This window comes from Pinus tabuliformis, chromosome 1_2, assembly GCF_031772625.1.
Source record: "Pinus tabuliformis cultivar Carrire ecotype Pingquan chromosome 1_2, CPIR1, whole genome shotgun sequence".
In the NCBI taxonomy this organism is placed as follows: Eukaryota; Viridiplantae; Streptophyta; class Pinopsida; order Pinales; family Pinaceae; genus Pinus; species Pinus tabuliformis.
The window spans coordinates 860,765,476-860,792,089 of NC_142298.1; the positions used below are offsets into that span (position 1 = coordinate 860,765,476).

General features: G+C 40.4%; 1 protein-coding gene across 1 annotated transcript in view; it reads left to right on the forward strand.

Annotated features, from left to right (window-relative positions):
* Positions 1–25,278, forward strand: part of LOC149208639 (B3 domain-containing protein Os07g0679700-like) — a 192,579-nt gene extending 167,301 nt beyond the window's left edge. The window contains exons 10-12 of the mRNA XM_089396140.1: positions 12,583–12,696; positions 23,497–23,564; positions 23,778–25,278. Of these exons, the coding sequence (XP_089252266.1) occupies positions 12,583–12,696; positions 23,497–23,564; positions 23,778–24,646 (1,051 nt within the window). The 3' untranslated portion in view covers positions 24,647–25,278. The remainder of the gene's footprint in view (positions 1–12,582; positions 12,697–23,496; positions 23,565–23,777) is intronic.
* The last annotated feature ends 1,336 nt before the right edge of the window (positions 25,279–26,614 follow it).

Genomic DNA, 26,614 nt, shown 5'->3' on the forward strand with positions numbered 1-26,614 from the left:
AACTAGGGTTTAGAAACCCTAAATACCAAGAGCCTTCTTGACTTCAAATCCTACAAACCCTAGATTCTCATGCAAAAGAGCAATTGCAAAACCCTACAAAATTCTTGACCCATAACATGAAATGCATATAAAATGTACATACCTATGTGATTTTATTTTACCTCTTCTTAGGAGAGATCTTGTTCTGAACAACTTTCTTCAAGAGAGACGACATCACTCTTTCGAACTTCAAGTCTACATTACAAATGTTATTCTTTGAACCAATGTCATCGTACCTTTTTTCCACATAGTCCCTCTCATTCAACACTGCCTGTCGTAGGGCACAATCTTGGTTTTCTACACAATTATTCTTCCTTTTTCATAAGTTAAAAGACGTGGCAGGATATTTCAAACTTTAGGTTGGATTTTCATGTTGAAATTTATCAAAGCCTCATACTTATCGACTTAGCCACATTGTCAAATATTCATAAAGAGTTAAGGTAAAAAAGTCAAATCATTATCATCGTGGCATTGGAACAACATTTGTAACTAGTACAAGCCATAAATTCGATTTGTTTTGTTATTGAGGGATCATTGAGCCACTGCAAAATTGTGTGCTATGGGAATCATAATATCACCACCGTGTGAGAACGCTAACTTCAATAACAAATCGATATAATATTTGTTTGAGCCACAAATTATATTTCTACGAGTCACATAACTGCATATGAGCTATAGGAGAGAGTGAAACACAATCATATGTATCGTTAATCCAAGTACGAACCACAACGATGAGTGATGCTTCTTTCAATAACGAGCAATATAAGGGCAACTGTAATAGGGATGCCTCATAGGCATATGCGATTTATGTGATCTATTATTATATAGCAAGCCACAATACAGTCTTAGTGTTCTACAAAAAATTCGACGAGCCACAAAAGTCATTATTACAGAAAAGTAAGACTTATTAATGCGATGACACTACTGTATAGAGTACTGCCGATGCCACCATAGATGCTAGTGATCCATTGTCAATGTGAGAGTCAAAGTGAGCCACCAATGTGAATCCATAGCATGTAACAAAGTTTGAGGATAATTCACGAGCCTTTAATGAGAAGCGAGAGTGCGACACATTCAAAATATATATATATATATATATATATGAGTTACTATCATCGTAACAGAGAATAGCGAGCTTCATAGGGCTATATGCAATCCATATATTAGACTATAATGCCAAGTGTGCGAGCCATGCGAGGGTTATTGAATCATAATGCTAGCATTATAAAGATACCACAGAGATGAAGTGATGCCACTATAAATGTATTTTATCCTTTGATGCTTGATAATGTGAAAATTTCAACTATTGCAGCAACTGGAAATTATTCTTCTAACTGTAAATTAATTAACTTTTTGTTTGCCCACACAAACAATGAATAATTCACAACTACAATTTTCGCCAAATTAAATTTTGCGGAAGATAAACTAGAAACTGAGAAAACACTGGCACACACACAAAATTTGACACAATTATTTTTCGACAAATGTTCCCTGAAAAAACCAACTTGGGAAAACTGGTGCAACAACTGAGGGTTTTTATTATTAAGTAGCAGTGACAAATTTTGAGTACAATATATATCATCAAACTGGCGAATCTATCCAAGAGGAATACTGACAAAAATTATCTGAGGGAACTTACCCTCACTCCGAGCAATCTCGACACTTGACTGCCTCTGAAAAGCTAGCCGTCCAACCAACTTTGCGTGGGCCCTGCATCACTCTAGAGCAATCCCCTAAACACTCTGCTTGAATCAACTGCCAATCTAGCTGTCCTGCCTGCGGCTGACTGAGAAACTGTCTCTCCGGCACTCTAGAAAACTTTCCCGGCCTTTGGAACTGAAAACAAGTTCCTCTTCAGCTCGATCGAATTGCCTTCTTGAGGCTCTATGTTGCCTTTGCGCAGCCTCCTGGAAAAAAAATCGGTCTCCCCTTTCTGACTCTCCAGAACTGGGAAAATTCCTCCGGATTCACTGTCTCTGCCCCTCTTTGTCTCTGCTTTCCCTCTCCGGCTCGAACTCTTTCGACAATTGCTGTTACTCTCTGGAAAATCGAACTACCGAAGGAAATTGATATCTAGTGTGTATGTTTTCCATCTACCCATCTAATTCTTATAATCTTATGTTGGGACTCCCAACGACAAAGATTAAATCTTAATTGATGGCTAAGATTATTTCCCAGTCGATTCATGTGAGTTTCTAGATGATTCACACCCTTCTCAATTAATACTCATTAATTAGCCACTTTTCCTGAGTTTAGACTTGGGAAATATTTAAAAATAGGCTAATAATCTAATTGAGATACTTCTAAGTGGAATTTGGCATTTGCAGAAACGATTTCTGGGTTATGGAGAACTCCTGCATTTTAGCCTCTCCACGAAGTTTCGAGACTAGAACACCTTTGATGCTACATAAAACTAACACTCCCTTAGTGAGGAAGGTGTTCTAGTGTTGCACTGCTGCTACAACACCCTGTCTCTATATCACCCTTTGTCACGCTGCTGATGTTTGACCACTGTGACTAATTGCCACTGCCCACCAACTATCGCGCAACTTTGATGCTGCATCGTGTTGCTGCTGACAATGCTATACTGCTGCCAACTCTGCATCTGCACTGCAACTCCCTCTCATCAGTTGCTGCTGCAACTGCAAAAACAACAACTGAGAAGCATCCTAAATACTGAATCAATTGTATCTCATGCTGCATCTATCCCTTAAGCATCTAACTGCTACTAGCACCTGCACTGTTCACTGAAGAATTTGTGCTGCTGTTGACTTTGCTACTAAGCCTCCTGCTCTGCTGGTAAAACTGCACTGCGTTCCTCAACACCTGACTATTACTTGTCTGCAACTGTCACTTGGGTAATCTGACTGCATCACTGACACTGATCCATCTTGCTACTGAATACTGTGGGCCCTCGTAGCAAGGTAATGATTCATGAGTCATGAGGACATAATACTGAGACACTTCTGAGAGAAACACTTGAGACATTTTTTCTCCTCCTGGAAAAGTTTTGACACCCTAAAGACCCTCTACCCTCCTCTGCATGAGGACTGCGTCTCTAGTTGCGTTGTCTCACTGATCTTCCCTCTGCTATGTCTCTCACATGCTCTGCGTCAACTCTTCGTCAGTCTTTGACTGATGATGATACCCTCCTCTTCCTTCACCTTGCTACTCTCGCTCTGAAATCGAACTTCTCCTTGAGAATCGATTTCCCTCGGGTTACTGAGTATTTGCCTTGTGTGTCTCCAAATGACTCTCAAGTCTTCTCTTATACTTTTCCTGTTGATGGATCAATGGCCGAGATTAAGTCCCTAATCAATGGCTAAGATTAAAACAGACTTGATCCTTGTCTCTTAGAAGCTTCTCACCCATATCTTTATTAATACCCATTAATATTTTTATTTTCCTAAGTTTAGACTTACGAACTCCATTAAAAATATTAATTATTTGAATAACTCATCATCCGGGTGGAATTTCTCCATACGATTTCTGGGTCTTGGAGATCTCATGTATTCTAGCCCCTCCACAAAATTTCGGAGCTAGATCACATCCGATGCTACCCAAAATCAACACTCCCTCTTAGCGAGGAAGGTGCTCTAGCAATGCTTCCTAATAGAAGCATCACACTGATCCATGGTATCGGTCCTCTGCGTTGCTGATGCTCGACTTGCTGCCCCTCATCTACTGTGCTGTTGCAAACTGTACTGTTGCCCATGACACTGCAAATGTCACTACTACATCTGTACTGTTGCTCCCTCTGAATATGCTGCATCATGCTGGCCATAGCATTGCGACTGCTAACTGCTGCACTGCAAATCCCTATACTATCCGCTTCTGTTATTGAAACTGATTCTTAACCATCCCCATCTTCTACCTGAAATAAACAAACTTTGTTCTTCCTAGAGCTTTGGTGAGAATGTCTGCCACCTGTTCTCCTGTCGGAGTATACCTCAACTGTACTGCCCCTCCTTGGACACAGTCTCTGATAAAGTGACACCTGATGTCAATGTGCTTCGACTGATCATGAAAAAATGGATTCTCAGAGAGCTTGATGCAACTCTGATTATCACACAAAATATTGGTCGCTTCCATCCTTCTCCTGAATAGATTCACAAGCAATTTCCTAAGCCATATGGCTTCACATGAAGCTGTGCTAGCTGCCATATATTCAGCTTCAACTGAGCTCAGAGCTACGGATTTCTGTTTCCTACTACACCAGGAGGTCATTCCTGATCCAATGTTGAAACAGTACCCAGAGGTACTTTTCCGATTTACTAAACTTCCAGCCCAATCTGCGTCAGTGAACCCACTCAGCTTGATGTCATTGCCTTGGGTGTACATTAGTCCATGCTCGACTGTTCCTCGTATATATCTGAGAACATGCTTTGCTATTGCCCAGTGCAGCCTCTTTGGTTCCACCATGAATTGACTGAGGGTGTTGACAGCGTAACAAATGTCTGGCTTGCTATTGACTAGATACATCAGGGACCCTATGAGCTGCTTGTACAAGGTGGGATCGATTGCTTTATCTTCGGATGCATCAATCTTCTTCTAGTAGGTTAATCATTGGAGTAGCCATAGGTCTACAATCCTGCATTTTGAACCTTTTCAAAACCTCTGTAGCGTATCTCCCTTGTCCAAGGAAATTCCCACTCTTCAGTCGCCAAACTTCCAACCCCAGGAAATAGTGCATCTGTCCCAAATCCTTCATATCGAATCTTGTAGCTAGGTTTTCCTTGCAATCTTTGATGAGGTTGGATGAGCCTGTTAGAAAAAGATCATCCACATATGACACCAGGATTAGAGGCTCATTCCCTACAACCAAATAGTAGAGGTTAGGATCTGTGTCACTCTTGACGAATCCCATCTTCTGCAAGTAACCATCAATTCGACCGTACCATGCTCTAGGTGCATGTTTAAGCCCATACAAGGCTTTCTTTAACCTGCATACATGAGATTTCTTCTCATGTGTCTCAAAACCCTTTGGTTGTTCAATGTATACTTCTTCTTCTATCACCCCGTTCAAGAACACAGTCTTGACATCCATCTGGTGAATCTCCCACCCCATCTGTGCTGCAAGGGATATCACGGATCTAATAGAAGTATACTTGGCTACTGGGGTGAAGGTTTCTTCATAGACTATCCCGTCCTTCTGAGCATACCCGTTAGCCACAAACCTGGCTTTTTATTTTTCCACACTGCCATCTGCAGTGTATTTGACTTTGTAGATCCATCTCGAACCTACAACTGACCTATCTTGAGGCCTAGGTACCACTTCCCAGACATCATTGACCATTATGGAACTGTATTCCTCCACCATAGCATCTACCCATACTTGATGCTGAACGGCCTCCTGAAAGCTAAAGGGTTCTCCAACCTGAGCCACCAAGACTTGGTCTCTATCAGGTGGTCTACGCTCCCTTTTCTCGTTCCTGGGTGCACCAACGAAATCCTCTGCATCCCGTAGTATCTGTCGAAGTTCCCGGCTCGTTCTTCCACTGGTAGTGTGTATATCTAACTGCTCCTCCTCTTCCTGAGGCTTCAGCAGTTGCGATACCTCTAGAGTTTTATCTTTAGGAGAAACACTGGTGCTGGTTTCTGCTAGTCGAAGTGGCTGGACCAATGGTTCATCCTTTGACTGCTCTTCGGAAGACATTTCTTGGGATTTCCTGAAAGCTCTGTCCTCCATGAACTTTACATCCCGTTGAATTAAGATCTTCCTATTCCCCAAAAGATAGACCCTATATGCCTTAGCATTCTCGCTATATCCCACAAGATATCCTTTTTTTGCAGTTTGATCCAATTTCTTCCTCTTTTCTTCGGGTACATGGCAGTATGCCAAACTCCCAAATATCCTGAAATGACTCACCTCAGGCTTCTTACCGGTGAAGACACTCTCCGGAGTAATCTTACCTAATGCCCTATGAGGAGTCCTGTTCTGAACATAAACTGTCGTGCTGCATGCTTCTGCCCATAGGAATTTGGGCATATCTTGATCATACAACATCGCCCTGGCTGCTTCAACAATAGTCCTGTTCTTCCTTTCTGCTACTCCATTCTGCTCCGAATTATAGGGAGCTATCCACTCTCTTCTGATGCCTTCCCTTGCGCAAAAATCAGTGAAGTCCTTGTCGATGTATTCTCCACCATTGTCTAAGCGCAATATCTTTATCCTCTTTCCTATCAGATTCTCAACTAGAGCCTTGAACTCTTTGAATCGACCAAAAACCTCATCCTTGGTTTTTAGAAAGTAGATCCAAGTCTTTCTAGAATGGTCATCAATAAAGGTGACGAAGCATTCGCCACCACTAAGAGCTTTTGTGGACATGGGTCCACAGATATATGAGTGTATCAATCCTAAAACACTCTTAGCCCTATTGTTGCTTATGGAAAATGCCGCTTTGGCGTACTTGCCTAGTGCGCACCCTCTGCATATATCATCTCATTTGGTACTCAACTCTGGAACTCTTGTAACTGTTCTTCCGAAAATTCTTAGAGCCCCCCATGTTGTAATTGTTCCATCCTCCCGTGCCATAGTTCATTCAAATCTTTTTCCCCACTGCTGCCTATCAGTGCCATTGGAGATTCTAGCTGTAATTTATACAGCCTGTTACTTCTGACTCCAATCTGGGTCTTCCTTTTCCAACTCGGGTGTTTGACATATACTTTCTCCTTAATGAAGAAAACATCATAGCCCTTGTTTTGAAGCTGAGATACAGAGAGTAAGTTCATCCCCAATCTTGGCACATGCAGCACATTGGTTGCTCGAAGCCTATCCCTTGCTTCTGTTTGAAAGACTACAATACCTCTTCCTACAGGGGTACATTTTTACTTATTTCCCATGGTGATCTGGAAGTTCATCCTTTCTTCTTGATAATTCGAAAAACATTGTTGTATTCCTGTCATGTGCCAGGAAGCTCCACTATCTATATACCAAACCTTAGAGGAGGCAGAACTCGCTAAGCAAGCGACTTCTTCTTCTAGTCTGGAAGCTAACATAGAATAATCATGATCCATGTTCTTCGTGCTCTCTTCTTTCTCTGGAGATCTACGTGAGTCCTTCTAAGTTGATGCCCCAACATCATGTTCTTGACTCATAGAAGATTCTTTAATCCTATTACTTGATCTCCACTCTGATACCATGTGAAAATTTCTAACACGAAATTCTACTGCAGTAATTGATTTATTTCTTCCACTTATTTTCCACAATAAGTTATTTACAAAACCCTTCAGTAAACATTAAAATAAATTCTACTGCAGTTATCACATAATAGCATAAAGAAGATAACAATGATATACAAGCACAAGAATCAATCACATCAACACAGTTATTTTTGGACAATTGTCCCCGGAAAAACCCAATGTGGGAAAACTGGTGTAGCAGATGAGGGTTTATGTATTAATCTTCAGCAACAATCTTTTTACAAAGAAAGATTCTACGGAATACTGAGACAATTATGAGAGAAACACCTGAGACAATTTTTCTCCTCCTCCTGGAGAAGTTTTGACACCCTGGAGACCCTCTACCCTCCTCTGCGTCACTTCTGTGTCAGCATGTGTGAGGACTGCGTCTCCAGCTGCGCTGTCTCTCATATGCTTTGCGTCACCTCTTTCTCAGTCTCTGACTGATGCTGATACCCTCCTCTTCCTTCACCTTGCTACTCTCCCTCTAAAATCGAACTTCTTCTCCTTGAGAATCGATTTCCCTCGGGTTACTGAGTATTTTCCCGGTGTGTCTCCAAATGACTCTCAAGTCTTCTCTTATACTTTTCCTATTGATGAATCAATGGCCGAGATTAAGTCCCTAATCAACGGCTAAGATTAAAACAGACTTGATCCTAGTCTCTTAGAAGCTTCTCACCCATATCTTTATTAATACCCATTAATATTTTTATTTTCCTAAGTTTAGACTTAGGAACCTCATTAAAAATATTAATCATTTTAATAACTCATCATCCGAGTGGAATTTCTCCAAACGATTTCTGGGTTTTGGAGATTTCATGTATTCTAGCCCCCCCACAAAATTTCGGAGCTAGATCACATCCGATGCTACCCAAAATCAAAACGCTACATAGTGTCCTCTCAGAAAGAAGGACAAGGATGAGAAGTATGACTCGAAGGTTGCTGCCGCGAAGATCGAGGAGGAGGAGTTCGCCATGACAACCCAGTCATCTCCTCGAGGGAGGTGGGGAGATCTAGAGCTGTAGTTCGAAAGGACTGCAATTGGGTAGGATCCTTGAGGAGTCCATCTCTCGGATCAATACCTTGCTATGGGAGCCCCGATTAGAAGTAGCAGGATGGACCAGTGTTAGTTGGTGCAGAGGAGTGTCAGAGTGATAGTTGCAGTGGCTAGGAGCGCCAGAGACTGAGAATAGTAGAGCTAGAGTTGGCAGCAGTGTAGTTGGCACAGAGCAAAGTCAACAATAGCACAGAGGCTTCAGAGGGTCACCGTAGAGACTAGTAATAGTTAGAACTCCAGGAACAAATGCATCACGCTGAACACCAGTTCAGTAATTTTGGATGCTTTTCTGTTGCTGATGCAGTAGCAAAAACAATTGGAGAAGGATGCAGTGCAGATGCAGTGTTGGCAGTGGCAGGGCCATTAGTAACACGGATGCAAAATTTGAGGGGAGTTGCAGTACGGATGTAGTTTTGGCAGTGGCAGTGTCAGCACTAGTACAGATGCAACATTTGCGCAGCAGTTGGTGGGCAGTGATGTTAGACATCAATAGTGCAGAGGGAGATGTTACAGAGAAGGATGATGCTTCGGCTGGTTGCATTACTAGAGCACATTCCTTGCTAAGAGGGAGTGTTGATTTTTGGTAGAATCAAATGTTCTCTAAGCCTCAAAATTTGTAGGGTGACTTGGACACATGCATTCTCCAATACCCATAAATCGTTTTGGGAAATTCCACTCGGAGACAGTTTTATTAAAATAAGTAATTATTTTTAATGGAGGCCTAAGTCTAAACTTGGGGAATTAAAATAATTAAAGGGTATTAATCTAAATTGTGGGTGAAACTCTAAAAGAAGATGGAGGTAGAGTCCAAATGATCTGAGCCATTGATTAGGATCTAATCTGGGCCGTTGGTTCTCAATTGGAGGATTATAAGAAAGACATCGATGGGCACTTGGAGAACATGTTGAATAGAGTTCAGAAGATCGAATTTCTGAAGCAGAGCAGCTGTCGGTGAGAAATTCGAAGTGAGCTTTTGAAGTGAGGGGCAGGGATAGTTTCAGATGGAGATTTCTCCTCATTCGAGATTACTCAGCAGAGGAGGGAAAGAGAGATCCGGGAGAGGCAACGCAGAGCTAGAAGAGGTTGATGCAGGGCCATGCAGAGGCAGCGCAGAGCCTTGAGGAGATCTAAAATTTGCTGGAGGGATCAATTTCTGTAGCCGGAAGTCAGTGTGTGAGACCGAGAGAGCAGAAGTCAAAATCTCAGAGGCAAATCGATCAGCGGGGAGGAGTGACGCAAACCTAGACAGTGTGACGCTGGGTTGATGCAGTGACTGCACGGAGACATCGCAGAGGCAGCCAGGGGCTAGTCATTCAATCGCTGGATCAACTAGGGTCTCCTGTGATAGTGTGAGGTAATCTCACTTATCTCTCTGTCAGTGATATTCTCAGTATCAGATAGCCAGCAGGGCATCTAGAGATTGTATTCATAAATTACTACTGCATAATAATAAAATCCTCAGCTGCTGCACCGGTTTTCCCACACTAGGTTTTTCTGGGGACATTTGTCCAAAAATAACTGTGTAGATGTGTTGTGTATTTCTTTCTTGTTTCCGCATTTTATTTAAATGGTGAAGGTTGCAGTGTATTAGTTTCGGTGTTTACTATAGGAAACAATAAATAATTTGTTCAAGTAATTAACAAATAGGAGAAACTTAATCAGTTGTTGCAGTATGGGCCTTCCAAATTTTCACAGGAGACTCTCACCACGTTGTACCAGGGCACTTCTAAGCAGCGAAAGATGTAGCTTGACGAGAAGATGAGGCTCATTCAGATGTAGAAGGGGGAAATCATAGACCCCTTCCTCACTAGGATTCAAGAGGTCCGGGATCAATTATCAGCTGTTGGGGCAACATCTCAACCTACAGAGCTAGTGAGATTGGCACTCAACTGTGTCTCCTTAGACTGGCAAGTCTTTGTCTGAAGCATATTGGGCAAAGACAAGCTACTAAAGTAGGACAGGATGTGCGCTGACTTGCAGCAGGAGGAATTGAGACGAGCTCTTCTAAATAGCTCCATCATTGGCAACAATGGATCGAAGCAGGTGAAGGAGGAGAATGTGGCCCTCGCATCGAAGGTGTTGAAGAATCTAGGGCAAAGTAGTGTAGTGTGATTCTTCGTTACTTGATAACAATTTGTGAAGTATTTTTACTTTTACTTGTGAGCTTATTCTTCGTCTTATTCTTATTAGTGCATGTGTGTGTACTTCATCAAACTGCTACCAAAACATAAAAACAAGAACACAAGATGTTGGCTCTCTACCAGGGCCAAAACCTCTCTTCTCTTGAGAGGAAAACCCTTGAGTGAATTTCTCTTATTGAAGCTTCTATTGATCAATGCCAAACCCTAGACCCTTGACTAGAATATCCTCCAAGCACAAGTCAAGTCCTCTCCTCCTTTCTGCACTTTGTTCCCCGGCACATAGGCTTCCTCCTTCCGGCACTTCGTCCTCCTTTGATTCTTGTCTAGAGATAGACCTTCCTTGAGTGAGCCTTCTAGATGAGGTGTTCCTCTTCTATCCCTTGCTCAAGTAGACTTCTTAAGTGAGATCCTTCTTGATGTATGGGTGTAATCATTATACTGCAGTTTTGCTGCCTTAGTTTTCTTATGTGTGGAAGGTACCCTTAGTGAATTAGGGTCCTTCCACCTTCGCTAGAGAGATAGGCTCCTTCACTAGGCTTGGGAGTCCTTGTAGACTTGATTTCTCACCCAAACAATGATATGTCATGGACTGTTTACCAACTGCAGACTTGTCCTCTTCTTTTCTGCACGTGTGACTGTTTCTAGCCCTAGAAACAGTCCTCTTCTCCTCGGCCTTATTCCTTCTTCCTTCGTTTGTGAGGGTCTCTTCTTCGCTCTTAGAGGGAGGCCTTATAGACCTTAATTTCTAGCCCAAACAGTGATAAGTATTGGACTGATGTACTGCTGCTGTTATGACCATAGAGAGGCTTCCTTCCTTTGCACGTGTGGCTGTATGAAGATTAACGGAATTACCATCAATACAGAAAAACAGTTCAATTTTTTAATACACATTGGGGAGTCATTGAGAAGGATACTATTACTATTCTTTTTCCTGGCAGGTGTAGATTATTTCAGCATAAATATGCAACTAACTTCTGAGACCACCTTGTAATTTTATCATAAAGTCAGTATGCAGTTCTCACCACTTTGAAGAGTCTAGAAATAGGGAACCTTTTTTCTTTGACTTGTATGTTTGAGTCTTTTTACATGAAAAGGGTTATAATATTTTAAGGATTGTTACACTCGAACTGAACAACTTCTCTTGAATTAACTTGCTGCGAAGCCATGAAAAGTTGCATAGGGTGGTTTCACTCGAGAGTTTCATCTCTAAATTCAGACTTGTTTGAATGATCAGATGATCTCTCTTTCGTTTGGATTTTAGTGTTACAAAATTGTTTCACCCAGACTTATGGGGTGCTTGAACACAAGATACCCAAGACAGACACGGTATCCATCCCACAGTGGCAGTAGGCACATACCAATCCTATGAATAATCATGGTAGATTTATGTCATTGAATATAAAATTTTAAGGACTAGAATGTTCAGATATTGTTCAAGTTTAATAGGTTAATCTATCCTCATATTTCTAATATCTATGATTTTATTGTTTGATTAATCCTGTTAGCAGTCATAGGAGATTTATCAGGTTGGATGTGAAATTGTATCATCTTATGTCTGTTTATAGTCCCAGTCAGTTCATCCATTCAGACTGTCTCCCAACGTTTACATTCCCCAATAATTTTATTATCTATGATTTTTTTCTTTGTTTAATACTGTGCAACACCAGCAACTGGGTAACTCAACTTGAACCCCTTTTAATTATATTATCTATGATTTCATTCTTTGGTTAATACACTGCCACTCCTGCACCCAGGAAACTCAATTGCAAAGGTACTGCAGCTGCATGTGTGTCCACATCTTCAAAATCTGTTAACTATGGGATTTTGAGAAAAAATTTCATATCTGGGTTACATCCTTTTTTTTGTGTATTACCCGATCTAATTTGGGTGTGTATATACTAGGACAACTTCTGTTATTCACGAATCTGGCAATAACTATGCTCATGCATTGGAAATTACAGGAAGGATGGATAGCATATCTATATAGATAGAGCCAGTTATTATTCAAGATTGTACCATCTTATTTCTTCATGTTACCCTATAAGATATTTCTATTAAGTGGTTTTTGTATAAACCTAACAGAGTATTATGCCTAATGATTTCCGTTACTGGTGCATTGAAAGTTTTTGTCTCTAACTGATATGTGCTTATTTCATCTATCAGAGAAAAACATCAGTGGGCACAGTGTGATGAGTGCAGCAGTTGGCGTAGATTGCCCATGGAGGCATTTCTGCCCCCAAGGTGGAACTGTGCTGATAATATGTGGGACCCCAGGAGGTGAGTTCTATTGATTTCTTTGTCCATTCCTTTTTATTCTTTTCTCTGATAAGGTACAATTTATGTCACTTCATGAATCAAAGAGTTGCATCATGGAGGAAAGGTAATTACAGCTATTTAACAAAAAAATTAGAAGAAAGTACATCCTAAAAAAGCCAGAAATTCTAGCATATGAGCTTCTGCCCTGATAAAAAAGGATTCATTGTCTATAGGGAAAAAACTGAATTTGACTTTGACAAAAAGCTAAATCACGATTCCTCATGAAAAATAGCTTTACACTGTTACTTCCACAGAAAGCTAATAGTGGACAGATAAATTGTATGCCATAAAACTTTGCAGCTATCGCTGATTATCTGAGTGTCCCTAAGGATAGGACCTTTCCAAGAAAGTGTGCAAGTAAAAACCAGTTAAGTTCAGCTCAAAACCATGCCCAAAAAGTCTTCGCAGATGGGCATCTCTAAAAGACATGCCAAACCATTTTATCACTGCCACTAAGTGTGCAGCAGTGTTTGAAACATGAACTTTATGAACTCTTGGTATTGACCAATGTTGCAAAGTTCAGCATTGGCAGGTGTTGGACATTGAATAAACCAACGCTCCCTGTGTGTTTCACTACATAGACTAACCACCTCTCGTGGATCCTTATCTTTGGCAATGCGATCGTTGACTAACCACCTGCAGGTTTTGGTCTAACTTCAATCGTGATTCCCAACAAGTGGTATCAGAGCATAGGTCATGAGTTCGATACACACCCGACACGCATTGGGGGGGAGATTGTTGGACATTGGATAAACCAACGCTTCCCGTGTGTTTCGCGACATGGACTAACCGCCTCTCGTGGATCCTTATCTCTGGTGATGCCATCGTTGACTAACACCTGTGAGTTTTGGTTTAACGACAATCGTGATTCCCAACAGCAAGGGTAATCGATGTTGAAGCTTGTGGTAGCTTTAGAAGGTCTTCTACATGAGTTTGGTGTCTTAGCGTATAGGAGATGGTTAATAAATTGCCTCTTTAGGTGCTTGCTTGGCGTAGTAAGTGATTTATGATTTCTTTCCTAAATCTAGCTTAGGAAATGTACAATAATCAAAGTCAATTAATTATTGTGCACTATTAAGCCAAAGTACTAAGGATAAATAATAAAATTATTTAAGTGACTTAGATATGATCTCAGCCGTTGATCTCAAGTGAGAGGAGATCTAATTTCAACTGTCAATCAGTTAGGAGATTAGGGTCAGTGATTTGGCTTAATTAAGATTATAAAGAGAAGTATAAGGGAGAGTTAAAGACACAAGAGGCAAGAGGCAGCTACTGCATTTTGAGAGAGCAATTTTTTCAGTGTGGGAGAGAGTGATTTTCTCTAGAGCGAGAGGCTCATCTAGATTGAGGAGAGAGAGGAAGAGTGCAGGGTGATATCGGGAGTATTTCTAGGAGGCTGAGATTTGGAGATTGAGGGAGGCTGAATTGCTGAAGCATGAAGGAGGCTGTTGGAGAGGCCGATTTATCTAGGGCCGAATTGCTGGTGAGAGGTGCGTTGAATTGTCTAGGCTGAATTTCGTCAGGGGCTGATTTCTAGAGGGGAAAAATTCCTTGGGCTGAATTATTTCCAATGGGGTTGAGTTACAGGTTCCAATCATTGCATTTTTTGTGTATTTTTCTCTATGGGTCAAAACTCAGATTTTCTTGAAATTATTGAATGAAGAAGAATTGTTATGGGTGTAAATTTGTTGTTGTGATGTGATTGGTATCTCTGTTTTTATTATTATGCTGCATATTAATTTATGGAAGTTCAAATACCAGTGATTTTATTTTTTTAATAATTTGGAAATTATTTGTTTAATAAATTAAATTTTTGGGAATAAATAATTGTTGAGCGAAAATAAATATGGCCTGGTATTAGAAATTTAACATGGTGTTAAAGCTCTAAAAAACTTTGAGAGAGAGATCTGATATCGCAAGGGTTTTATAGTGTTAGTTTTTGGTAGCATCGAAAGTGCTCTAGCTTTGAAAATTGGTGGAGACGCTAAGGCACATGAGTTCTAAAGAACCTAGAAACTGTTTGGTGAAATTCCACCCGAATTGTATTTTATTAAAATAATTAATATTTTTAATGGGGTTCCTAAGTCTAAACTTATGGAATTTAAAATATCAATGTGTATTAATCAAAATATGGGTGAGAATGATCTAGAAGGCAGATCAAGTCATGTTTTAATCCTAGCCGTTTATTAGAGACGTAAACTTGGCTGTTGAAGACTTAACAGGAAAAGTATAAAATGGAGGCTTGGAGTTCATTTGGAAATACACACAGAGAAAACAAATTGATCAAGCTAAGGCACATGAGTTCTAAAGAACCCAGAAACCGTTTGGTGAAATTCCACCCGAATTGTATTTTATTAAAATAATTAATATTTTTAATGGGGTTCCTAAGTCTAAACTTAGGGAAATTAAAATATTAATGGGTATTAATCAAAATATGGGTGAGAATGATCTAGAAGACAGATCAAGTCATTCTTAGCCGTTGATTAGAGACTTAATCTCGGCTGTTGAAGACTCAACAGGAAAAGTATAAAATGGAGGCTTGGGGTTCATTTGGAAATACACACGGAGAGAATGAATTGATCAAGAATTCGATTCCTAGGGTAGGGTTTGCTAAGGATTTCGAATTAAGTGATCATTCTGTAGCAGAGGGGCAGTGAGAATCCGGGAGAAGGACTTTCCGGAGAATACAGACAGAGAGGCAGAGAGAGCCAGCAGAGCAGAAAAGTTGCCTGTCACGCAGAATCTGGAATTGCCGGGAAAGTTGATGCGGAGGGCAGAAGCGGGAACTGTCGGGAACAACCGGAATTGTTGGGAATTGCCGGAACAACCCAGAACAACCGGAACTACTGGAATAGTCTGGAAAGATGACGTAGAGGGCAGAAGCTGAAACTGTCGGGAACAATCGGGAAAGGTGATGCAGAGTGTAGAAGAGGTGATGCAGAAATAGCTGGGGTTAGCCAATCTTGTGCCAGATCAACCGGAATTTTGCCGGGTGAAGTGAGGTAAAACTCACTCAGACTTTCCGCTAGTATTTTCTTTGTTAATGATTGCTAAATGAGCATCCTAGATTTGTATTCAAATATTTCTCCTGCATAATAATAAACCCTCAGAACTGCTGCATCGGTTTTCTTGCATTGGGTTTTTCCGGGGACTATTTTGTCCAAAAATAAGTGTGTCCTATGTATCTTGTTCTTTGCTCTGTTTTCTGTTTCATGAGATCAAATATTTAATAAGTGTAGGCTGCATAAGTAATTTTCTTCAGTATTCAGAAGAATAACTTGATGAATGTAATTAAAATCAAGTAGGTGAAGTAGATTCAGATTTGCTGCAGTAGGGGTTCCTTCAGTAGTTGAAATTTTCACATGGTATCAGAGCATTGATTTTGAAACAGGAAGAGAAGATCCAGTGCTGAGCAGAGAGGCCAAAAGCTGCACTTGGCAACAATTCGAATCCCCTTGAAGGGATTGCGCAGTCCTTGTCGGGGAAAGTAGAGATTATGAGGAAATCTCTCTCTGAGAGAGTCGACAGAGAGGTACGATTTCCAATGCTTGAGTTTGCAGAGGTAGAGGGGAGTGACGCCGAGTCTCAACGCAGTGCTTGAAGGGCGAAGTTTCTACCAGGGCAAAAATCTAGTGGAAAAGAACGAAGACATGTAGAAAGGGAATTTTTCTCCTTAGAGAACTTTCCGCTAGAAAGTTCGAATTTCTCGCTGAGAATTGAGCAGTGCTAAGCAGTGACTAGAGGATTCAGTTCAATAGTTGGGTGAGATGGCATTGCATGGGCTCAGAGACCAGGACAGGTTGGAAGGTGCTTCCGATAATGTCATATGGAACACCAGAATCTTAGCTGTTCTGGAAGAATATGATCTCAAGGCCTACGTCAAGAGTACTATCGCTGTTCCTGCTGACAACGATCAAAGGAAGAATTACGAGGCCGAGCAGGGGAAGGCAAAGAGGCTCATTCTCGATGGAGTTCGAGATCGTGTGGTCTCACACTTGTAGGGCAAGAATATAGCCTGGGAGATGTGGGAAGCCTTGTCGTCTCTGTATGAAGGCTCTTCCGAACAATGAAAGATGTACTTAGAGAAGAAGTTGCAGCAGACCTTGATGCAGAAAAGAGAAGGGGTGAACCTCTATCTTCAACGTCTTTAGGAAACTAGAGACCAACTTGCTGTAGTGTGGTCTATTCCTCAAATGGAGTCTCGGATGAATGGCAAGGTTTCCTCCAAAACATATTGGGCAGAGAAAAACTACCTTCATGGGAGGAGATGTGGACGTCGCTTCAACAGGAGGAGTTAAGGAGGGACCTAGTGAAGGTCAGCCTCAGTGGCAGTAGTGGGAGTGGCTCAAAGACGAAGGAGGAGGAGGAGAACGCAACTCTAGCATCGAAGGGACAACAAAAGCTGAAGTGAAAGGACATCTCGAAGTTGAAATGTTCCAGTTGTGGCGAGATGGGCCACTATGCATCCCAATGTCCCTTGAAGAAAAAGGACAAGGATGAGAAACATGATCCTAAGGCTGCGTCAGCAAAGATCGACGAGGATGAGTTTGCCAAATGTGCCCACGCATCTCCAGGAGGTAGATGGGGCGATATTGAGCTGTAGTCGGGAGGACTACATGTGGGCAGGATCACTGAGGAGTCCACCTCTTGGATCAATTCCTTGCTCCGGGAGCCCAAGATTCAGCAGCAGCGAGATGGACTTAGTGTCAGATGATGCAGTGGAGTGTTTCGAGGACAGATGCAGTAGCTTGGGACTAGAGACTGATCAGCGCAAAGCAATGGCAGCAGTGCAGGAGTTAGCAGCAACGCAGAGGATTTAGAGAGTCAGCAACAATCAGATTCCAACATTCATTGTATTATGCTGAACACAGTTAAGTTCAGCTAATTTTGGATGTTTTTTAGTTGCTTCTCTCAGCAACTGAGTTGCAGTACGGATGTAGTGTTAGCAGTGGCAGTGCTAGTAGCATAGAAGATGCAACGTTTGAGAGGGAGCTGTAGTACAGATATAGTAGTGGCAGTGGCAGTGTCATGGACAGCAGTACAGTAGCAGCAACAACACTGTGTTGGTGGAGGCAACAGTGCAGAAAGGAGATGCTTCAGAAATAGAGCAGCATGCAGGTGGACATTGTTGCTAGAGCACTTTCCTCGCTAAGAGGGAGTGTTAGTTTTTGGTAGCATCGGAAGTGCTCTAGCCTTGAAAATTGGTGGAGAGGCTAAGGCACATGAGTTCTAAAGAACCTAGAAACTGTTTGGTGAAATTCCACCCGGATTGTATTTTATTAAAATAATTAATATTTTTAATGGGGTTCCTAAGTCTAAACTTAGGGAAATTAAAATATTAATGGGTATTAATCAAAATATGGGTGAGAATGATCTAGAAGGTGGATCAAGTCATGTTTTAATCTTAGCTGTTGATTAGAGACTTAATCTCGACCGTTGAACACTCAACAGGAAAAGTATAACATGGAGGCTAGGGGTTCATTTGGAAATACACACGGAGAGAACGAATTGATCAAGAATTCGATTCCTAGGGTAGGGTTTGCTAAGGATTTCGAATTAAGTGATCATTCTGCAGCAGAGGGGCAGTGAGAATCTGGGAGAAGGACTTTCCGGAGAATACAGACAAAGAGGCGGAGAGAGCCAACAAAGTAGAAAAATTGTCTGTCACGCAGAATCCGGAACTGCTGGGAATCGCTGGAATAGCTGGAAAAGCTGACGCAGAGGGTAGAAGCCGGGAATAGTCGGAACTGCCAGAACAGCCGAGAAAGCCGACGCAGAGGGCAAAAGCTAGAACTGCCGGGAAAGCCGACGTAGAGGGAAGAAGATGGAACTGTCGGGAATTGCTAGAATAACCAAGAAAGTTGACGCAGAAATAGCCGGGGTTAGCCAGTCTTGTGTCGGATTAGCCGAAATTATGTCGGGTGAAGTGAGGTAAAACTCATTTAGATTTTCCGCCAGTATTTTCTCTGTAAAGGATTGCTAGATGAGAATCCTAGATTTGTATTCAGATATTTCTCCTGCATAATAATAAACACTCAGAACTGTTGCACCGGTTTTCCTGCATTGGGTTTTTCCACGGACTATTGTGTCCAAAAATAAGTGTGTCCTATGTATTTTGTTGTTTGCTCTGTTTTTTGTTTCATGAGATCAAATATTTGTAAGTGTAGGTTGCAAAAGTAATTTGCTTCAGTATTCAGAAGAATAACTTGATGAATGTAATTAAAATCAAGTAGGTGAATTAGATTCAGATTTGTTGCTTCCTTCAGTAGTTGGAATTTTCACATATAGCAGCAAGTTATTTTCCTTTTTACAACAACAATTTTTTTTATTTTGCAGTTGGGCTTTTGTGGCCAAGGTTGATTTGTGAAATGGCATCACTGAGTAGTTTGAGATATAAAGACAAGTTGGATGGGGCCATTAATTTTAGTCCATAGGGGAAGCAGATCACTATTGTTCTGAAAATGAATGGTTTGTGGGATTTTGCAAACACAGACTACCTAGGTTACTTTTGATCCTGTCCAAGCAGTTGAGCACAACCTTAAGGATGTGAAAGAAAGGGGTATAATCTTGGATGGTGTGAGGGATCGTATAATTCCTCACATAACACGGAAGGACACAACACGACAGATGTAGGTAGCCCTAATCAGTCTTTATCATAGCATGGATGAAAATAGGAAGATGGTGCTGCGAGAAAAATTAAACAACATTAGGATGAATTAAGAAAAGTCTTCCGGTGGAAATCACATATGATAATTTTTTGGCCTACGTGTTTCAGTGATTTGGCTTAATTAAGATTATAAAGAGAAGTATAAGGAAGAGTTAAAGACACAAGAGGCAACAGGCAGCTACTGCATTTTGAGAAAGCAACTTTTTCAAAGTGGGAGAGAGTGATTTTCTCTAGAGCGAGAGGCTCATCTAGTTTGAGGAGAAAGAGGAAGAGTGCAGGGTGATATCGGGAGTATTTCTAGGAGGCTGAGATTTGGATTTCTCCCGAAACACGTCGACCAAAAATTTATCTTATGTGATTTCTACCGAAAGACTTTTTTTAATTCATTATGGATCACAAAAGCCTGAATTCAGAAACATTAGGATGAATAGATCAAAGACTGTAACATCTTACTTTACCAGGATTCAACAGGCTTGTGATGAGTTATCAATTGTTGGGGAGGTAGTGAATGATTCAAAGCTTGTGAAAATAACTTTGAAAGGATGTGCTAAGCATTAAAACAACTGTGTGGAGGGGATCCTTACTAGGAAACAAGTTACTGATTGGGGCCTGTTGTGGGATGACTTCATTTAGAAGGAGACCTGGGAGAATTCATTGACTGGTGGACAACGAAGGAGCAGTGTTGGGGAAGAAGAACTTGCTCTTGCTGAACAAGCGAAAATGGGAAAGGGAAAGTCCAAGTAGAACACGAGTGGAGGAGGATCTTCACAAGGTAAAAGGGAGGACATGAGCAAAGTAAAATGCTTTTCATGTTGTAAGTTTGGTTACCTTGTCAAACAATGTGCAAATAGGAGGGAGGGCAAGGGAAAGACATATGTGACAACCACAACATAGATGGATGAGTTGGCTGAGAAGTTCGATAAGATCTTTGCCTTGGTGTCATGCCTTTCTAGCACCATTACGAGCAGGGTGTGGTTTGTGGACAGTGGAACATCATGTCACATGACAGGATCTCGAGACATTTTCACAAACATGGCCAAAGAGCCTAGAGACCTACATGTGGAGATTAGAGACAACAACAAGTATGCAATAGAGGGAATCGGTAGCATTGAGTTTCAGATGGATTCAAGGCGTATCATGGAGGTGAATCAAGTGATGTTTGTATCGGGTTTGGAAAAGAATCTCATATCGGTTTCGGCCATGGAGAGCAGAGGACTACAGGTTAGTAATTGGTCGAAAGGAGCTGATCCCAACAAGAGGCGAGTAATTGAGAGTAAGGAGAACAATCTATATTTGTTGAAAGGACAACCGTGTGAAAATTCTATTGCAGTTAAATAAGTAACTACGTACCTATCTTTTAGATTATTTGTTAAAATGAATAATTTATTACAAATACTGAATAAAAATGCAACTGCAAATTTCACCAAATAGTAATTGGTCGAAAGGAGCTGATCCCAACAAGAGGCGAGTAATTGAGAGTAAGGAGAACGATCTATATCTGTTGAAAGGACAACCGTGTGAAAATTCTATTGCAGTTAAATAAGTAACTACGTACCTATCTTTTAGATTATTTGTTATAATAAATAATTTATTACAAATATTGAATAAAAATGCAACTACAAATTTCACCAAATAAAATGGACGCCAATATTTTTGAACAAATTGTCTTTGGAAGAACCCCAATGTGAGGAAAACCAGTTCTGCAGAAGAGGATTTTATTAATCTTCAACAAATATACAATTGAAATAATAGATAAACTGCTTGCCATAAATTAGCAAAGCACCGGAAAATTATTTCCTTCACTTCTGCAAGCAACTTCGAGCTCTTGGAAGCTATTTGGCTCCTCTGAATCGATTCTGTCCTCCAGTTCGACCCAAAATCAACCTACATATGCGGTCTGGGGAATAACTCGGCCTCCATTGGCAACTCACACTCACTAGTAGAATAATTTACCCTCCACTGGAAAATCTATCTCTTTGGCAAACTTGACTTTTCTCTTGCAGATTGATCACCTGGCAAATTCGCTCTTCCTCCAACAATTCAGCCTCTCTCTGGCAAATTGGCCTCTCCCTATCACTTCGGACTCTCTATTGATCTGTGATAGGAGCCAAACCCCAACTGATCCAACCTGGTAAGGATGGAACCTCATTCAATCTTGTCATAAGCCTTATCGAAAACAAATTTCAAGAAAAGAGCCTTTGGCCAGACCTCCGTGTCGACTTGAGACCCTATCAGTAAGTTATCACCTTATCAAGGATAAATCTGTCTTCCATAAATCCAGTCCCTTTGGGATTATTTTGGCAACTGACAATCTAATCCTCTTGGCTGGGAATTTGTAGGAGACATTAAGGAGAGTAATAGGGTGATAACCTCATACCAAGCCCCTTTTTAACACCTTTAGAGATATGCTTGTAAGACCTGCATTGAAAAGCTCCGCCATACCACTACCTCTGATAGATTCCTGATACATTTTCAAATGGGTGGGGCTAACTACTTATGAGAGGATTTTAGTTATTTTCAAGCTGCTCAAAATATGAAATATTGAAATTTGTGTATAGTATAAATGAAATACAAACTTTCATGCTATTACCCACTAAATAAAACGTATCTATTTTAGGGTCTACGTTTTCTTTTCACATAATATTTGGCAATGTTGCATTAATCGTTATTGGGATAATATCGGTGCGAGGGAAAAATCAGGAAAAATCGTAATTATCGGGAAAAAATCGTTTGGTACAAAAATATTCATTTTTTTCAATATCTAAACCATCTACAACATAAAATAAATACATTGACACATAAATATGATAAAAGAACTAATATATAAGATGTTTAATATCATTTCTAGTGCTAAAATCACACATAACATTGAATCATGTCCTGAATAGTAAGTCCTGACTCCTGAGTCCCAACTCAGCCTCAAAATATCAACAAAAAATATAATAATGTATCTCATCATGTCATAATGTCATATACAATAAAATGAAGAAAATAACTAAAGTCTAATCCTATTGATTTCCTCTGCCCCTCTTGCGAGAAAATGCCACAACGTTCCCTTTCCCTCTAGATGTAGATGCTGGTGCTAGTGGAGTTGGTAGTGGAGTCTGCTGTGCTCTAGAAGCTGAAGAACTAGAAGTAGGAGCTATAGGAGGTAGACCACGTCCTCTACTGGTGGCAGGGGTAGCCCAGGCAGGTGGTGTCACCTGGAAACATTACAATCTCCCAATCCTGAAATCCTGAAAAACTGATAAGTCTGCTGGATTTTGAATGAAATCTAAAATTCTACTTTCTCCATATGAAATCCAATGAGGCTGGAACCACTCTCAAACATCCTGAGTCATTTCATGGTAATGTTAAAAATTTAAGGATGAAAATGAAGAATTCAACATTACCATGAATAGCATATCAATACTAGGGCCTAGACTTGATCATTAAGCTGCCCCACTCAAAAGTTATATTTTTCTTTCAAAAAAAATTGCATTTCGAACATTTAGCATCCCTTATAAAACCGCGCTGCCCCGACCCTCGGCGATAAATTGGGGAAAAATCATGATTTAACGTGAGTATTACTCGCGATAACATCGGCTTCGGGAAAAAATCGCGATAAAGCGATAATATCACGATTTTAACAACACTGATATTTGGAGCTGGAAACAATCATTACTCAATTGAGTGGTCACAACAGCCAAACATCAGGAAGTGGGTGCTCTTCCTCCCCATCTTACTGCATCATCTAAGTATATTTTCTGTTGTCTGTTGGTTATATTTGTTACTGCTACCTATAGGAGAGGACAATGGACAAAGCATATGGCTTCGAGAGTTCTGTTTGATTTCATTAGCAATTACAATCATGAAGAAGTCATCACATATTTCGATTCATGTTTCAAGGATTGTCATCAATTCTGAACTCCAGGAATGCGGCTATATTCCAAAGATGTGTGAAATGTGATTATATATGACCTTTCCAAAATTATCTTTACCTGCACCAAATTTTTCTACCTATGAAATTTTGCAGCACAGTTGAAATGCCCATGAAGTGAATTATTATAATAATGCTGTGAGTAATCTCTTTGGCATGGTCCTCCTTTTTGCAGGGCTTTTTGTTCTGCACCACAAGAAGTGAGCTCGGAAGAACTTGAAAAGCTTTTCCAATTTACCACCGGTAATTATTTTACTAACATTATATGTGAGATTGTTCTCTTTAATGTGTTGTAAAACAGTTCAAGAATAGTTTGCCTAGAGTGAATCTGTATGTTGAGGAATTTATACTATCACGAGTTTCTTGATATTCTGAAAAAATATATATTTCAACTTATATTTGAAAGGAACTGTAAATCCTTTGAGTTTTACTGGGGTTTTGTTAACTATTATGCAGGGTCTAGAAAACCAGAAACTGCCGAGGGGCAGAAGGTCTTGGAGGCTTCATCAGGACTGGATACTTTAGCCAATGTTGCAGCACTTGGAGAAAATGATACTGCACCACCTTTAGCTGCTGCAACCACAAAACATCCTCGACACAGACCTGGTTGTACATGTATTGTTTGTATTCAACCTCCTAGTGGAAAGGGGCCAAAACATAAGCCCACTTGTACTTGCAATGTTTGTATGACAGTTAAGCGGAGATTTAAAACACTTATGATGCGTCGTAAGAAGCGTCAATCTGAACGAGAAGCTGAAAATGCAAAGAAAAAACGGACATGGGTGAAAGAAGAGGTAGAGGTCAACAGTGGATCAAACTGGCCATCTGACATGCTCTCACACCCTGAGACTGGTTCAAGGCAAGAAAAATCAGCTACAGTTTTCAGGGAAGCATTGACAAGGGTCAATAATTTTCCTGGAGATGGAGTTAACTCTTCATCAGATCTGATTCTAGCAGCTTCTCATAAAGGATCTGTTGTAAGCATAGAAAAGAGCACACCTGGCAAAGGCCAGATTGATTTGAATAGTCATCCAGAGCGTGAAGATGAACCACCACATGGGGTTGGTCGCATGAGCATGATGAGACTTTTGCAAGATGCTAGTTTACCTCTTGAGATGTATCTTAAACAGAAGGGACTTGCAAGCTTAGTAAACCCTCAGCGTGCAAGCATGCCTGCTGTAGGTTTTGAAATAAATGCAAGTGAACAAAGAATGGATGAGCAAAGTTGCACTCCACCCAATGCTCAAAATCAGGAAGAAATCCAGGAAGAACAGTTGTTGACACCAAAGAGGGTTAAAAGTGATGGTACATCAGTCTCCATTTAGGTGAGCTTAACAGATGGTGCACTGTTTCATCCCCTCAACCTTCTTATCCACACACAGGCAATTTCATTGTGTTTAGGCATCAAAGTTTCTATTTTATGTCCCCTCCAGAGTTCAACAAAGGAGCTTCTTTATAATGAATTTCAATTCAACTGGTAGTTATATTGTCCAGGCTTAACAACAGAGAGAATTGTTGCAAAGTCACTATATACAGAACCTGTGTTAAGGTTCATGAGAAAGCTGGAAAAGGAAATGCACCTGAGGTATTGTCTGTTCAGAGGTTTCTCAGCATGCTGAGATTAAAGTTTTCATTTGTTTCTCAACATTGAATGGGCTCTAAGGTATTGATGCTTGTAAGAATCTTCGGTGTTTGTTGCCAATAAATTGGTGGCAAGCATCCATTTGTTCCAGTGATCTAGTGTATAGTAAATATTCTTTTGCTGCCATGTATTTTAAAAGATATGTATTGTGAGATATTTTGGGGCAATATACCAAGTTTGCTTTACATGCCCTGCTGATGTCATTAAAAAAGCATTTGATTGGATTTGTGGGATTTGCTGCATTTTGTCACATATTGGTCTGCTAGCTTCTAGCTGTAAAATGAATCAATAGAATATTGTGAGATTGATTGGTGATATTGGTTTCGTCATCCTTCACCAAGATGGACGTTGACTACCAAAGCAGGCTATGATTTCAGAGGACAAAATGTTTGTATAGACTTGAGGAAGTATTAGTTTTGTTTAAAAATTTATAATACAAAGATTTGATTTCTGGTTCGTGCCTTTTGCAAGTGATATTGATGGTCACTGGTGCATTCCAGAAGAGAGAAACATAGGCTTGAATTGTCTATTTGAAGAATTGTTCTCATATTTAAACATTTTTTTGTTTTAGACCCGTGTTTTCCACTTTTCTTTTTGGCAAGACATGACAAATCTATAGCAATACTTTGTTAGTATTCTTGATTCTTGGTTTTGTAAGGAGACCTATGAATCTCTTTGGCAGCAAGCCTAAGAATTCAGATTGCATGTGTGGACCCAGCGTACTAAAAGTCTTTTGGTTGCAGATGTAAAGAGTCGACATAACTAAAAAAATATTGAAGCTTGTTATGTGACTTCTATCATAAAACAAGTTACCAAAATTTTGAACTCCAAAATTCTGGTAGTTTCGCTTTTTGTAGATTAGGGTTAGGAGTTGTTTTTGCACCCTCCCGATGCACTTACACTGGTTATAAAGAGTCTCATTGACCTACTGTTGTGGCCATTTGTTGAACATGATTAAAATTGTTCTCATCATATTAATTTAAATGTGTTATGGTGTGTTTTATGAAAATCCCTGCATAACAAAATATTTGAGTATAACAATATGTGATGCAATTACGAATTTGCAAGAAACAACTTTATCAAGAAATTCCTCTCAACCCAAATTTCCCATATATGGTTCATCATAGAAATATAAGATCATATCTACAGGGTATTTGAACTATAGCCTTATCATGGTTCGTGTCCAGTGAAGCAGAGGTTTTAATGGACAATCAGAGAAAGGTTTCTCATTTTGGTTCCACCTCGATTACTAGTTAGTGCATGCATTTTCTTCATTTAAACACAATTTGCCGAGAGGTGGTTGTGTTTCCTAATATTGGAAAGGCCTCCTGATTCGCAAGAACTCCATACATTGTCAGGAAACACCCGTAGCTAGGATGACTATGATTGGAGGCATTTCCAGTCACCAAAAGTGCCTCTGGTCAATAAAATACACAAACAAAGGTTTGTTGGTACGAATTGGCACATCCCTGTACACAAACTACCTCTGGTGCAGGTGCAGGGCCTGTCCTATATGATTGTGGTAAAGCTCTTCTGATTGCTTGTTTAGTTTTAAATAATATAAGATAGAAATGTATCCAAGACAAGCGATAAATGCTACTCATTGCAGTGATGTGTTGGGCATCTATGATAAAACATGTAACCTGACAGC